Below are 16,520 nucleotides of genomic sequence, written 5' to 3' on the forward strand. Positions count from 1 at the left end.
GCAATTGTCCGGATTAAAATTTTGTCGAGAAATTAAGTAAAAACTACTACTTCTACTCGTGTGGGTCTCGTGGCGCAGGGGTAGCGGCTTCGGCTGCCGATCCCGATGATGCTATGAGACGCGGGTTCGATTCCCGCCTTATCCACTGAGCTTCTATCGGATGGTGAAGTAAAACGTCGGTCCCGGTTTCTCCTGTCTCGTCAGAGGCGCTGGAGCAGAAATCCCACGTTAGAGGAAGGCCATGCCCCGGGGGGCGTAGTGCCAATAGTTTCGTACTACTTCTACTACTAGTACTAAATTTTAAATATGAACTTTTTTTAAATTTTGGCCCTTTCATTAACCGTTTCTTGAGTGTTTTTTTATATTGAATTTTGCCTTCCTTCTGAGCACCGTTCTAGCCTTTATGGACTAAATATGCACACAACTTCATTCACATTGATTTTTTTCATTTTTTACTTTTTTCTCAAATTTCAAAAAAGATGGCAAATAAAGAAAGAATTGCCTCCCAGGAGTAGAGATGCCCTTAGGCCCAATAAAAATAGTTCTCACCTGAAAGTATCGTCCAAGAATTTTAATCTTTTTCGTGCTTTTGCTGTTGTTGCTCTCGGAGGCCGCGTACGCCTTCTTCAGCTCGACCATGATCTCTATATCATTCCCCGTGGCAGCACCACCATTCTCAACCTCGAGCGTTCGCTCCCCGCCGTCCACACTGCTGGGCGTTGAACTGTTCGACGACGGATGCTGCTTCTTGAAGGTGTGGAATATCCGCGCGCTGAACCCTTTCGGTTTACTTCCACTCGTGCTGCCGGACGTCGTCGTCGCCACGTTTGTGCAATCCGCAACCTGTTTGCTGTCACCGCCACAAGCAACGCCAGCTTCCTCCTCGTCCGGTGTGCTGTCGTTCTGCCTCGTCGTGCGATCGCTTCCGTCTTCAAACGGACAATCGTCCGCGTTTGGCACATTGTTGGAGCAAGCTATGGCACCGGCGGCCGCGGCCGCAGCAGCTGCAATCGCAGCCGAATGGGAGATCTCCGACTCTTGCACCTCGGTGATCCGATTCAGGGATTGGCTCTCGCGAAGTCGCGTTTCGACGGGCCTCCTGCGACCCCGGTGGCGCCGAAAATCGACCTGCTGGGAAGACTTCCTGTGGGTTCCGCCGCCGCTTCCGCCTCCGCTGCCGGAGTTTTTGTCCGACGGCGACTGACTGCTGTTGCCGTTGGTGGAAGTGCCGGTCATGATGGCCCGCACACAGGCTCCGGTTTGCGTTCCGGACGGGGCCGCCGCATTGCCCGGGTCCTGCGAATCGCTCGAATCGTCGTGCGAGTCCCGCCGCTGAGTTTGTGGCTTCACGGTGGAATCGACAATTTTGTGCGCCCGCTTCTTGCGGTTCTCCGAGTCGTCATCCGACGCGTCCGAACTGCTGCACGACGCCGTCCGCGACTTGTTGAACTTTGTTCGCCGATGGACGTTGTTGCCGGCAGCCGGCCCACCCGGGGCTTGTTGCCTCACGTTGAACTGATTCCTAACCACCGGTCGCGGAGTCGTACTCGTGCTGTCCGAACTGCCCACATCCGTCCCCTCCTCGAATATCTCGTTCAAACAGTTGGTGTTGGCGCTTAGAATGGTGTTCGTCCTGGTGGGCGATGGCATCGTCTTGTACTTTGGAATCGTCGAAGTGGTCACAATATTCAAACTCGGAAGTGGAATCGTGATCGTCGAACTGTCCGTCAAAATCTTGGTGCTCACCAACTCCACGTCCTTAATACTGGCGATACACTTGTCAAACGACCCTCCCCGCAAATTTCCATCACCCAACTTGCCCAAACTTGGCTTCAAAATGGAGGAACTCTTCTTCACAAAGTCCAACCCACCCCGTTTGATCTCCGGCACCTTCCGCTGCAGCCCACCACCCGCGATCCCGAGCCGATCTTTGGTACAACTGTTTTCGCTCGTAATCAGCGTCACGTTACCGATCGCCCCAAACCCCCCGAGCATGGAGTTCTCCTTCGTTTCCTGCTTCATCAACTGCTCCAGTTCCTTCTCTTTGGCCGCAGCTGCCGCAGCCGCAGCCGCCGCCGATGCTTCCTGCTTCAACCGCTCCGACTCCGCTATCCGGTCCTGCACGGTCACGTTGATGCGGCCCTCCGAGCGGGAGCCGCGCCTGTTCAACGGCGTGGACAGTTCCTCGTGGCCCGCACCAGTCACGTCGTCCTCGTCGTCCTCCTCCTCCTGCACGATGCTGCACTTGCGGTTGCGACCCTACGAAATTCGAGACTGTTGTAATATAAGTCTACAAATTTAGACTAGTCAAATTACCTGTCCGGTTTCGGTGCCCGGTGTCCGCGGTACGCTCAGCAGCATTCCCAGCTTTGGTGGCAGCAAACTGTCCTCCTTCGGGTCGTCCTCGGAGTCCTTGCGGAAGTTTTGTAACCTATTGGGAATGGGGAGGGAGAGAATGGATGACGGGGTTTCGAAGGGAGTTGTCGTACAAGGTTCATGTTCTCTCACGCAGGCAACATTTATTCAACAGTTCTATGCTAGAAATTAATATGTACATTGTTACAGCTACACCGTTTTCCATTAAGAAGCAAAACAAGTCAAAGAACTATTAATTAACAAGGCATGCAATATTTTAGATAACTTATAGACAATAATCCTCAAACTGGTTAAAAGTGGAGATGTGATTATTAGGTGGTTTTTGGTGCATCATGTTCCCAATATGGTTAGACGCCTGCAAAGAAGAAATTATTCGTACTATTCTTCTAGTAAGGGAGCATTCTCTTATTACGTAACACAGTTGAGGGGAGGGGGCGAAGGTTCCATACAATTTGTTGAAAGTTGTGTATGAAAATTTTGTTACGAGGGGGTGGAGGGTGTCAAAAATCCTGATAATTGAGTTACGTAATAAAAGAACGCTCTCTAACCAAGATGAGAAAAAGGTAACAATACATGTGGGTGAAAATGATTGATCGAAACAAACAGTTTTCGCTCCCAATAGGGTCCTCCTAAAGCCCTATGTAAATTTTCATGTACAACGGTAAAACACGATTTGAAAACCACTTTTTCATCAAAAAAAAAAAAAATGACAAGACAACATTTTCTCGATGGATCAACTATGGTCCCCTTGAAAGAGCTGTCAAATAGCACCTTTTTTTAACCTTGATTTAATTTCAGATCGACTTGGTGTCTTCGGCAAAATGGTAGATTATGATTAGAATTCTAGTTAACTATTCAGATTTAATAGCCAAAAAGTGACAACTTTTGAGCTATTAGGTTTTACAGCGTGACGTCACGAGCTTTTACGAAGACACACGTGCAAAAACTGTAAACAGTGCAGCCAAGCTGTCAAATTTCTAACCTCAAAACCGAGTCGGCGTAAAACCTAATTGGGAGAAACGGACGTTTTGTTTTTGGCAAAGTTATTGTACGGTCAGTTCCTTAGTGGACTCGGTCGTTGGAAACGACTGTCGAAATAGGCGCCGGGTCAGATGCAAACTTAAAAATTTCAAAACCTCTCCCTCCTCACTTCGTCAGAAATGAAAGAAAATTATCAAAAAAGCGTATTGTAAGCAGGGTTGCCAGGTTGCCAGATTTTTCAAGTGTCAGCCAGAATAAAGATCTGGAGTTTTTTTGTGAAATGGTCCAATAAACCAAATTTTCAGTTTTTGGGTGTTTTTTAATACCCCTGACTCAAGGCGATTTCTAAAAATCCCAAAAAGCAAAAACTGGAAATTTGATTTATTGAACCTTCTCAAAAAAAAAAAAAAGAACTCCAGAAATTCACTCTTCTCTGTGCCAGATTTTGACAGATTTGGCCAAATTTTTACTTTATGTCCATTTTGAACTACTTTTTGATAAACATTAGCGAATTAAATTGAAAATGATAAAATTTAGAATGTGTTTTTCTCAAAGAAAATCTAAATTCGACATATTTGAGGCCATAAAATCAGTTACACTATTTGGATTCTGAAAACTTCTGAATTAATTCATATCCTCCCTCCCCTTCATTATTTAGAATTGTTAGATTTAAGTCTGCCATAATTTTCCAGATTTTTAATCGATACTTTTTCAAATTTTTCAAATTTTGACCTGGTAATCCTGATTGTAATTACTGCCCAATTGACACTCAATTTTCAATTGACGATTTCTTGGAAACTGTTGGTCAGATTTTAAATGATAAAAAGTGAAATTTGTGAAAAAAATTCTCAACTCTAAGAAAAAAATATTTTCTTATTGTGAAAATCCCGACTTACATTTCAAAAGGGCCCAAAACTTATTATTTAGCCCTATTGAAATGTAAGTCGTGATTTCAGAAATTGGTATGTTGGCTATAACTCAAAAACAACTTTAGTCTTATATATCCGTAGTGAATTTTCAATAGGGCGAAACTTTGAATGTGAACAAGCAGCCTATCCCACTCTTATTCAACGTGAACTGTCACTAGAGCAAGTGGGATAGACTGTTTGTTTACATCTGCCTTTTTGAAATGTTACTAGGGATATCACCTACAATTTTGCCGAAGATACCAAATTGATAAGAGATACCGTTTTTCAAAGGTTTTCCGTGCACATTTCTGTGGAAGCCCCTTTTCTATGGAGACTTGTAGTACCTAATGATGCAAAATGGCGAAATTCTAAGGCTTTTGAAAAAAACAGTGCCATAGCATTTAAAAAGGACGATTTTTCAAGATCCATCAGATGGATCGAGCTCAAGCCAAAATCAACATGAGGCTCGAGTCAAAATTCTCACTGGGAAAGGGAGCTTTTCGCAAGTTTTTGGCTAAATTGATTTTGTAGTTTTTTTTTATTTCGATGAAACATTTTCCATCGATTTCTTATGTCCAAAAGGCCAAGCTATCCATACAAACTTGAGAGCTGTCCATATAAAAATGGTACGTAAAAGTTAAAAAAAATCATTATGTTTAGAAGGAATTTTTTCAAAGAATTGGTGTCTTCGTCAAAGTTGTAAGTTGTGATAGGAGTATTCTTTTAATACGTAACGCATTTTTTTTTTTTGGATTTGTGACGAATTTTCTGATCATTTAGAAAAAAAAAAACATTTTAAAACCTTTGGAATCAAGACTTACATTTCAAAAGGGCCAAATATTCAATATTGCGCCCTTTTGAAATGTTAGTCTCGATTCCAAAAACTAAAAAAACGATCAGAAAATTCCTGCCAAAGAAAAAGATTTTTGAATATTTGCGTACCATATTTGTATGGACAGCTGCCAAAATTGGATGGAGACTAGTAGGAGATACAAAATGACATATTTGGTCATCGGCAAAGTCCTCAAAATGTTTGAGCCAAATATTTAAAAAATACAAAAAAAAATCCATTTCCAGAATTCGGGTAGAATTGCTCATTTTTAATTTTTTTAAAATAAACGTTTTTTCCTCCAAATTTGTTTTTGTTCACAAACTTAACAATATTTAGAAAATTCGATTTCACATATACATAATTTTGAAATAGTAGTTTATGTAACAAGTTGCAAAAAGAAGATTTTTTCAGCACGAGTCGTACATTTATCCAACGAGGTTTACCGAGTTGAATAAATACGACGAGTGCTGAAAAAATCAAGTTTTGCAACGAGTTGCTTACAACATTTTTTGCCATTTCGAAAAACGCTTCTAGAATGGAATTTTATGTCAAACATTCATGTATTTATTAAATTCACCGTTCAAACCAGAAAATAATGCACCCATTACAGTGCTGAAGAGTAGTACTTTTCAGCACTGGTGTAGAAAGGTATTAACTTTCCATTCTGTTATTCTTGGTAAGGAAAAGTAGGCCGTTTCGTTTCTCCAGAAGGACAGGAAAAGTTGACAGTTTCACATCGGAATTGGAAAAAATATTTTTCTTAAAAAAATATCAAAAAATAACGTAAAGATTATGTATTCTCATCGAGTTATTAACTTAAAAATAATTATTCAATGGCTAAATAGAAAGTCAATTTCGAATAAAAATTAGCAAAATAATGTGTTTGTATGTAAAGTGAAATCAAACAAATTTGGATGGAGATAAACCCAAATCTTTAACCAAGAATTCGACATTTTTCACGAATTAATGTTTTAAATACGCCTCACTATCGACAGGCACGACACATTTACCTAGTTGGATCTTTTTCAACTTGTTTTGTGGTTCCCCCATACAATCCCCAAATTACAGTAATCCAATTGGCGTAAGCCAATATTCCTCTCACCCTCCCAAAACAAAACAAAAAAGCTTCAAATCATGCATGCATGCAAAACAATTTACGCGATGGTGGTGCTTTGTTGGTTTCCCTCCGTGCCCCAACACACAGTGCTCCGTGAGAAACGTGTGAACATGAAATACTACTACCCAAAACCGAAAAATGAACATGCATCAGCAAGAGGTGGGGAAAAAAAGAAGCTAAATGCTTACCGCGCCGAACTGGACACCGGCAACGTGAGCTCCGGTTTCCGCTTCTGGGCTTCCTCCTGGCGGTGGGCGCGCAATTTTCGCTCCGCCAGCAGAAAATACGTCGCCGTGATGTGGTTATACTCGTTACGATCTAAAGCCCTGCGAGAGTTGGTTACGGTCAGAAATGACTCCACTTGTATGGGAAGAAGCTGGGAGCTTACTCTAAAATGTCCTCTTTGGTAGCGATTTTGCCGTTGACCATCTTCTGCAGGATGAGCGCGTGGTCTTCCTCGCTCACCTGCTCCCGGCTGACCAGCGGCAGATACTCGGGAATCTCCTCGGTGCTGCTGCCCTCGAGCAGCCACGGATCCTGGGCGATCTGCTGCAGGGTGGCGCGGTTTTCCGGCTCCCGCACCAGCATGGTGCTGATTAGTCTGAAAATGGGTAAGAAGTTGGGGTTAGATTGGTTGTTTGAAGTTTTGGAAGATGGGAAAGGTTACCTCCGACAGCCCTCGGAAACGTGCTCCGGCATCGTGTACTTGCAGTCCATGATCATCGTGAGCGTCTCGGAGTCGTTGGCCTCCTGGAAGGGAGGATGGCCGCAGACCAGCATGAATAGAATGACTCCCAGCGACCAAACGTCTGCAATAAAGAAAGATTTTTGGTTTTTTTGATGAAAGCAGTTCGACTTGAGTTACTCACCAACTGCCGGTGCGTCGTACGAATCGCCCAGCAGAATTTCCGGCGCCGAATAGGCCAGACTTCCGCAGGACGTTTCCAGCTTTTGGCCCGGACAAAATTTGTTACTAAACCCAAAATCAGTCAGTTTTACCACTCCCAGCTTCTCGAAGAATACTACATTCTCTGGTTTTAAGTCTCTGTTGAGATAGAAAAAGGAAAAGAGATTGTGGTTTAAGTCCTCACTCAACGGCGACCGCTTCTTACCTGTGCACTACATGCAGCTGATGGCAGTACGAAATGGCCCGCACAATCTGGCGAAAGTACTCCTGCGCGACGTGCTCCGACAGGCCCTTGTCGTGCCGCATAATGTAATCGTACAGATCTCCGCCATCGCCCAACTCCAGTATCAGGTATAGCTTCGTCTGCGTATCGATGACCTCGTACAGCCGCACCACGTGCGGATGCTGCACCAGCTTCATACATCTGCAAGTCAAGACCGATTATTACAACTGAGCAAACCCCAACATACACTCCTCTTCTCTTACCGCACTTCCTGGAACAGGTGAGCGCGCGAAATCTCGTCCAGCTTGGTCTTCTCGATCACCTTGACGGCGACCTTCTCGCCCGTGAAGACGTGCCGGGCCAGCTTGACCACCGCAAAGTGGCCCGAGCCGAGCGTCTCCTCCAGGTCGTATAGGCCAGCTATCTTCCCGTCGTACACTCCGGCCCGGTTCACGGCGGCGGACATCCCGAAGGCGCGGCCCTGCATCGTGTGGCAATCTGGAAGGGGTTTGGAAGGGAGAAAAAAATAAAAACACAAATTAGTTACAAGTTACAAGTCACAATGTGTTGCCACGTGACGGACGTGCAGACTGAGCCTCGGTTCAGAGAATTTGAATTTATTTTTGTTTTACGGAAGGAATCGCACAACACGTGTTCCGGACAAAAGAACTACAACTTATGTAAGTTGGCGGTTGTGACTGTCGTTGTGGCGCCCTGGTCAAATCCAATTATTGGGTTCTACTACGACGCTGTAGGTTTTCCCGGTACTTTCGATTTCGTTTTTGTGCTATAAATTATATCGACATACTATGTAGCTCTTATTTAAGATACATCTACCTAAAAGTTGTAATTTCCTGTTTCTGTAGAACTCAAACTTTTTTAACTGTCTGCCCAGATAGAACTAAGATGTTAACTTTTCGACGAATATTCAAAATTCTTCAATGGCTGACCCTTTGAGCCAGTGGTGGCCAAATTTTAGACTAGCATATATGAAGAAAAATTATCATTAACTAGCTATTTTTAAAGCTTTTTGTACAATTCAAAACATTTAGAAACAATGCAGTTTTTTTTACTTATTGAAAATAAAAAAAAGTATTTGAATCGACCCATTTTGATATTGCAATTTAAAATATTTGGGAATTCCCACTAGCTTCGCAATAATAAACTAGTGTCGATCGCAATTTCTCAACTTGTCAAACCGATCAGGAAAATTTAAAATTTCCTTAAAAATTATCAATGCGAACAATAAATTATTTTTCTCTCTCTTGTACAAGTCAAATCAAATTATTCGCTCTACAGCATTGCCTTGGCGTTCTCGATTACGAGATTCCTACTCGAAACTAGGTGTCCGAAGGCTTGATTGTTGAGGCAATTGCAAACCTCTTTTTACACCTAAGCTTCCATCCACCCCAGGATTCGAACTGACGACCTTTGGATTGTTATAGTCCAACTGCCTACCAGCGACTCCACCGAGGCAGGACCCAGGGAGACGATTGAGCTAACGACCTACACTTTTTTTAGGTTAGTCTGGGCCAACATTTACTTCCCGTCCGACAAAAGGCGTGGTCAGACAAATCTCGTCTCAAAATTTGCCACCGGGACCTTCTGGGAACCCAGACCGACTGGGTGAGAGGCAACCACGCTTACCCCTACACCACGGTCCCGGCTTGCACAAGTAACGAATAAAAAAATATAAAATTAAACCAACCATTATTTTAGAGGAAAAAAGTAATAATATTACACTGATATTTAATGTAAAAAATTGAAATTTTTTTTATCTCACTTTTAATTTTAAAACTACAGAAATGTCCTATTTTTAACAAACACAAACATTCTTGTCAATATTAATAATTGCGGTACATTCGAAAACACCTGAAAATGTATTACCCATTTTAAACGGCAGCCCTACTGCGTTGTGTTGAACGCATAGAGGATTCTGAGAACGGATCACATTTCACAGAATCTACATGGGAGGATGGACGCGTGGACATACCGTACCAAAAGCTGCAAAATTTTAAAACCAGTTAATTTAATAGGAATCAAAAAATATTTGGCTATTCCCACTAGGGTAGACTTCGCAATAGTTTAATGGCGTTGATCCCAATGTTTTGACTTGTGAAACCCTACAGAGAAATTAAAAAAAATTATCTTTGTCAGTCTAATATGAATTTCCTTTTTTTTAAATGATTTTTTTTTATTTCTTTTAGGGGTCTGAAGGTTTTTTTTTGCGCTAGAGTTTAAGATGGTGCAAAATCTGATACCGGATATATGAATCTTTGAAAAAAATGTGATTTTCGGAAAATATCTAATATTATGTCAAACAAAATTTCTACAAATCAGTTTTAGATGCAAAATCAAATTTCCAATCGAATATAACTTCACACATTGTTTTATGAAGAGTACCGTTTTCAAGTTATGAATTATCCTTTTTTTTTTGTTTTTTTTTTTTTTTTTGGTGAAATATTCAGTTCTTTACAATTTAAAAATACTTCATGAAGAATAAGCACCCCGCAAAAAAATATTTTTGGACAGCTGATGTAAATTTCTTACAATTGATTGGTGCGCTGGAAGTGGGGACGCGAAGTCGTGATTATTCAAGTTAATTTTTTTGAGTGCTTTTGTGTCGCTTTTCGTATGGGGTGAGTGATTGTGGTAATTTTACTGTCTGCATGTAAATTTATCAACTCACTATATGATTTATATAAATGTTTATATTGTTCCTTATCCTTTTCCTTTCCTGTAACACACCATCTCCTCATACCATATATGATCAAACTGTTTGAATTAACGAAAATTTCTAGGACAGCATGGGAACCATCTGGAGCATTTATATTTTAAATTACTGCTATTTTTTTACAGCTTCCTGGAATCATCTTGATTTTATTTGTATTATATTTGTTTCATTCATTATTTTTACAAAACTATATGCTTATTATATAATACACTAAAGACTCACATTTACACGTACAAACTTCGAAATCATTTAATACATTACGCATTCAACAATTTTCATCGGCCCGATGAAATTCCCCTAACCCCCATTCCAAACCTCCCAAAAATATTCCGTTCACTTTTAAAAGTCGCATGGGTTCCCTGCACTTTTGCCACTAGTGAACAACAAAAACATCCCGTCCCAAATCCCCACGGGACTGTATGGGCGTAGCCTTGGAGCACAGTGTGAAAATTTACGTTCTTAGATATTTTTGGATGTACCGGGCAGCAATCAAATTGTCTAAGAATATTGAATTGACCATTGTGGCACCCCCTACAGCGTGGTGCAGACCCGTTATGCTATGCTATGCTATGCTATGCTGATGTAAATTTCTTACAATTTTCCTCTTTAGAAATTGTTGATCGGACTGTTAATTGCTGCCATAAAGTCTAAAAGTAAACATGTTGTGAAAAATTAGTATATCTCAGTGTCATCCAATAAGCCCTAATTTTTCAACTCGCGATATCTCGAAAACTATTGGTAAGATTTTCAATTTAAAAAAACCTTAGTAAATATTTCGAAATCATATGTTGAGCTAGATCAACGTTTTAAAAAGTTACCCTGATAAAAAAAAAATAATTTTATTAAAAAGAGATAAACATTTTCCAAAATTTCGTCTCGAGCAATAGTTTCGAGATATCGCGAGTTGAAAAACGGTAAAAAATATATTTAGAATCCCGGGAATTCCCGGGACCCCGGATTTTTTTTTTTTTTTTTTTTTGAAACAGTCATAACAGCAATATTTTCAGCTTAAAATCCTAGAATTAGCTCAATAATATGAATTGGTGATAATCTACACTTCAAATTAAACAACCATAACAGATTTTAAATACAGTCCAGATTCAATTATCCGAAGCTTCGATTATCCGAAGTTTTGATAATCCCGAAGTTCGATTATCTGATGGTTTGTATGGGACCTCGAATAATCAAATCATGAACAAAAAAAAATCATGTTTTTTTTTTATTTTCTAATTTTAAATATCAAATTCGAGTTCTGTGATCCCATTTAAGTCAAATTTGAGTTGTTGATTGACTTTTAGCATACGAAATACATTTTTTTAGTATTTCAACCCCGCAATTTTGGCCGCCATCTTTGATTTAAAAATTCTAAATCACTTTACAGCATTTTTGGGGTCATATTGAAGCTTAACAATCAAAAACGAGACAACGAGCAGTTCGCTACGGAATCGGTCTTTTTTCTTTAATTTTAATTTTTGTATTTTTTAACCCGGCTGAAACTTTTTTGGTGCCTTCGGTATGCCCAAAGAAGCCATTTTGCATCATTATTTCGTTCATATAATTTTCCTTACAAATTTGGCAGCTATCCATACCAAAATGATTTGTGAAAATTCAAAAATCTGTATCTTTTGAAGGAATTTTTGGATCGATTTGGTGTCTTCGGCAAAGTTGTAGGTATGGATAAGGACTACACTGAAAAAAATGATACATAGTAAAAAAAAATTTGTGATTTTTAATTTCACTTTTTGTCACTAAAACTTGATTTGCAAGAAAGCACTATTTTTAATTTTTTTTAATTTTTGGATATGTTTTAGAGGACATCAAATGCCAACTTTTCAGAAATTTCCAGAATGGGCAAAAAATCTTTGACCGAGTTATAATTTTTTGAATCAATACAGATTTTTTCAAAAAATCGAAATATTGGTCAAAAATTTTTTCAACTTGAGTTTTCGATGTTAAATCGAATTTGCAATCAAAAAGTACTTAAGTGAATTTTTGATAAAGTGCACCGTTTTCAAGTTAAATCCATTTTAAGGTAACTTTTTTGAAAATAATCGCAGTTTTTCATTTTTAAAATTAGTGCCCATGTTTGCCCACCTATGATTTTTTTTTTGAAAAGCTGAGAAAATTCTCTACATTTTGCTTTATTGAACTTTGTTGATAAGACCCTTAGTTGCTGAGATATTGCCATGCAAAGGTTTGAAAACAGGAAAATTGATGTTTTCTAAGTCTCACATAAACAACCCACCATTTTCTAATGTCGATATCAAAGCAACTAATGGTCCGATTTAAAATGTTAAAAGACGAAACAATCGTGAAATTTTCCGATTTCAAGCATTTAAAATCAAGTCTAACATTTCAAACGGGCCAAACATTCAATATTACGCCCTTTTGAAATGTTAGTCTTGATTTACATTTTTTGAAAATATTGTTTTCGAAAAGATCAGAAAATTTTACGAATGTTTCATATTTTAACATTGTAAATCGGATTTATAGTTGCTGAGATATCGACATTAGAAAATGGTGGGTTGTTTGGGCGAGACTTAGAAAACATCAATTTTCCTGTTTTTAAACACTTGCATGGCAATATCTCAGCAACTACGGGTCGTATCAACAAAGCTCATAATAGCAAAAAATAGAGAATTTTCTCAGCTTTTCAAAAATATTTTTTTCAAAGGTGGGCAAACATGGGCAATAATTAAAAAAAAATAAAAACTGCGACTATTTTCAAAAAAGTTACCTGAAAATGGCTATAACTTGAGAGCGGTGCACTTTATGAAAATTTCACTGAAGTACTATTTGATTGCAAATTCAATTTTACATCGAAAAATGAAGTTGAAATTTTTTTTGCGACCAATATTTCGATTTTTTGAAAAATTCTGTGATGATTCAAAAAATCATAACTTGGTCAAAGATTTTTTGCCCATTTTGGAAATTTCTGAAAAGTTTTCATTTGATGTCCTCTAAAACATATCAAAAAATAAAAATAGTGTTTTTTTTTGTAAATCAAGTGACAAAAGTGAAATTAAAAATCACTATTTTTTTACCATGTATTATTTTTTTTCAGTGTAGTCCATATCCATACCTACAACTTTGCCGAAGACACCAAATCGATCCAAAAATACCTTCAAAAGATACAGATTTTTGAATTTTCCCAAACAGCTGCCAAATTTGTATGGAAAATTATATGAACGAACTAATGATGCAAAATAGCTTCTTTGTGCATACCGAAGGCACCAAAAAAGTTTCAACCGGATTAAAAAACACAAAAAAAATCGAATGACCGAAATCTCAGAGAATGGGTCCAACAACAAAAAAATGTTTTCGTGATTCGATTATCCGAAGGGAAATTTTTCAGAAGCCTTCGGAAAATCGAGTCTGGACTGTAGCTTAAAAGAAATTAAAAAGGGTTCTTTTTTGTTCTTTGTTGTGGTTAAGACTTCAAGTGAAATCCTTTTTTTTATCCAATGTGATTCAAATAAAAAAACTCTTTTTTTTAAGTACAGATTTTTCAATATATTTTTTGAAATCAAATTTAAAATTCGTCATTATTATACCCAGTCTATAAAAAATATAAAAGATTAAATAAAAATTGAAAGCGCTAGGCGATTGGTGGATCGATTAACTCAAATTTTAACAATATTCCCTAATAAACCAAATTATTGCTGATACATATATCGAAGCCGGTGTGCTCTTTTGTACTAAGCATTCTGGGATTCCTATCTAGATGCCGAATACAAATTTTGATACTTTAAAACTCTTTTCGATTACTAAGTATTCAACATGTTGTCTATATCCACAAGCAAATCTGAATTTCCAGACAATTTTTTTTTTCAATTTCGGGAATTCCCGGGACAAATTATAAAAAAAATCCCGGTATTCGAGAATACCCGGTTTTGGAAAAATTCCGGGAATTTTGTCCGGGGAATTCCCGGGATAGAGGCACTACTAGGTAATTCGAAGACACTGAGAAATACTTATTTTTAACAAATTTCAGGAGGTTGTACCTCAGCAACAAACAAATTTTCTCACCCCTTGAAAAATGTTTCATTTAAAAACTGAACATCTTGCAAACGGTGCACTTTTATAAAAAAAAAGTGTTAAGTCAATTTCGATTGCAAACTTGTGTTTTGTTATATTTTGTTTCATATAAAAATAAAATGAGAATGATAGACATTCCAATATATTCAGTAGGCTTAAAAAGTTATTAAGAAATGCCAAAATTTATTCACTTGGCAAAATATTTTTTAATGAATCCATCATCCCGGAAGGGGTAACTCGGACAACTGGTACCCTTCCAGTCCAGCTCTACCCCCGGCACTGACTGCACGAAATGTCGAACACGCTAGAAATGAAATGCTTTTTTATTAACTCAACTGTTGCACAACATCCATCAAATCAACCTCCACACCAAACCGAGAGTTCCGAAAGTAAACCTCGTCTCTGGCGGCTGATACGACTCGACTAATATACCACTCCAAACTTGGCGCAGAGTGGTTTCGCTGCAATTCGTGCACGTTTTTACTACCTCGGCTATTGGCTTTATTGATTTTTCTTTTTATCCATTTTCCCAAATCCGAAAACCCCGCCGTCATCCACCAGAGGGAAGGAAAATTTCGCAGAACACAAAAGAACGAACTATACTTTCATTCCTTTTAGTGCACCGAGCTCTTAGCCATGATTGCAGCGGCAGCAGCCCACACTTCCGGAATCCGGCATTCCTTGGTGGGTTTAGTTTGGTTCGTGCAGTGCTTTACCTCCTCCCAGTTGGTTGTGTACTCTCTCGCTCGAGTTCTCAAGTTGCGCTCGTTGAGTGTCGAGTCCGGCCCTCGTGACTTCTCTTCAATTCCCGTAATGAGGTTCAGAGCATAACTCCCAGATTGGCAGGCAATTGAACTTATGAGAGAGGTTTGAATGCAGGTCGACGACGACGTGCTAGCATTGGTGATTTAGTATAGACAACTCAACAATAACAAGCGTGGAGAACGCAAATTCCAAAATTATGAATGCATAGAGAGTACGGAGCCGGGGGCACGAACTGCCGGCGATGGTCCAGATAAAGAAGGAAGGAAATAGGTCAACGGGCGATACTTTGTATGGCAGGGGCAACGTTGCAGTAGATTTAGATTAAGGTAAGGTGTATAGTTTGAGAAATAGATCACGTGACTTGGCAGAAGAATTGGATAAGTTGAAGCACATCACATCAAAAACCATTTTCCAACAATTCTTTACAAGTGACACTGAATGGATAAAATTTTAGTGACGTACTTTAAAACCCATGCAACTAGCCTTTTTGACCCCATCAACAGTCGGCGCTCCATATTAATCTCAAATGAATAGAACATACTGTGTTATGAATGAATATGAATTGGAAAAGCAACGTACTTGAGGGCACTTGCGAGGGCATTCCGCTAGAGCTCAAACGACGCCGTCGACGACGCCGCTTACGAAGGCAATCGAGTCAATTACGATGATGAACAACCAATTCACGGCGGTTCCGAATGACAGTATAGTATGTAGTGCAGCAGACTCATGGCGGAGGTGTTTGTGAAATTTTTAAGAGTCAAACTTGTTAAAATAACAAAAAGTGTAGATTACCAACACTATTTCTTTAATGAAAATAGATTTTTCCATTTAAAATATAAATTTAGATTTCCAAAACCAAAAACATATGCTGATCTAAACTGTGCTACTAAAGCGCATTGACGTCAAACAAGGCAAACGCTTGATTCATAAATCTGATCTGTCAGTTTGAAATCCGTACACCGGCGAACTGGCGACAAGGCGTGTGACGTAAAGAACAAGAATGCATATCGGATTTTGACTAGAAGGATGACGTAGTTGTCCGATCGGTATACGTTATCTTCACAGCATGAACAAAAGAAACATAGAAGAAATTATATAATTGTGAGACAAAATGTGAAGCATAATTTTGAAAAAGTGTCAAAACATGCTTAAACATTAACGTTATGTTATGTTACTGTCAAACATTTCAATGGATTAATAAAACAGTTATTTAGGCCGCAAGTTGCAAAAACAAGACAATATTTACCAACTGGACGAGTGTATTTTTTGCATTTCCCAAAAAATGGGATCTAAGCCAAATGTGCCTGTATTTAGTCATTAACCGTTTAAATCAAAATAATATTGAAAAGTATTACTTTTCAATTCGGTTAGTTTCTGTTGGTGAAGAAGGCCTTTTTTAATTCGAAGATGTAAAACATATTTTTTTTTTCAAAAATATTAATTTGATTTTTGGTGATGAAATATTCAGAAAATACAATTGTTAAATTTATCAATAAACTACTCAATTTTACATAAATGTGGTCGCAGAACCCGAATTTGATGTAAAATTGGAAAAATAAAGGTCCCAATGTATGATCGTAATTTCGAATAAATGGGTTTGAACTGTAAATGCTTTTAATTTTCATGATTCTGAAAAAAA

The 16,520-nt window shown here is 38.9% G+C and overlaps 1 protein-coding gene across 4 annotated transcripts in view; it reads right to left on the reverse strand.

Annotated features, from left to right (window-relative positions):
• Window positions 1–16,520, reverse strand: part of LOC6035022 (SNF-related serine/threonine-protein kinase) — an 83,924-nt gene that overhangs the window by 5,868 nt on the left and 61,536 nt on the right. For 3 of the 4 annotated variants that reach the window (XM_038259597.1, XM_038259596.1, XM_038259595.1), the window contains 8 exons: window positions 7,608–7,844; window positions 7,327–7,545; window positions 7,084–7,259; window positions 6,882–7,023; window positions 6,603–6,815; window positions 6,403–6,540; window positions 2,317–2,431; window positions 550–2,259 (listed from right to left, as the gene is read on the reverse strand). In XM_038259597.1, coding sequence (XP_038115525.1) covers window positions 550–2,259; window positions 2,317–2,431; window positions 6,403–6,540; window positions 6,603–6,815; window positions 6,882–7,023; window positions 7,084–7,259; window positions 7,327–7,545; window positions 7,608–7,831 — 2,937 coding nt within the window. In that variant the 5' untranslated portion in view covers window positions 7,832–7,844. The remainder of the gene's footprint in view (window positions 1–549; window positions 2,260–2,316; window positions 2,432–6,402; window positions 6,541–6,602; window positions 6,816–6,881; window positions 7,024–7,083; window positions 7,260–7,326; window positions 7,546–7,607; window positions 7,845–16,520) is intronic. The other variant, XM_038259594.1, reaches the window with a different exon arrangement.

This window comes from Culex quinquefasciatus, chromosome 3 (genome assembly GCF_015732765.1).
Source record: "Culex quinquefasciatus strain JHB chromosome 3, VPISU_Cqui_1.0_pri_paternal, whole genome shotgun sequence".
NCBI classification, from domain to species: domain Eukaryota; kingdom Metazoa; phylum Arthropoda; class Insecta; order Diptera; family Culicidae; genus Culex; species Culex quinquefasciatus.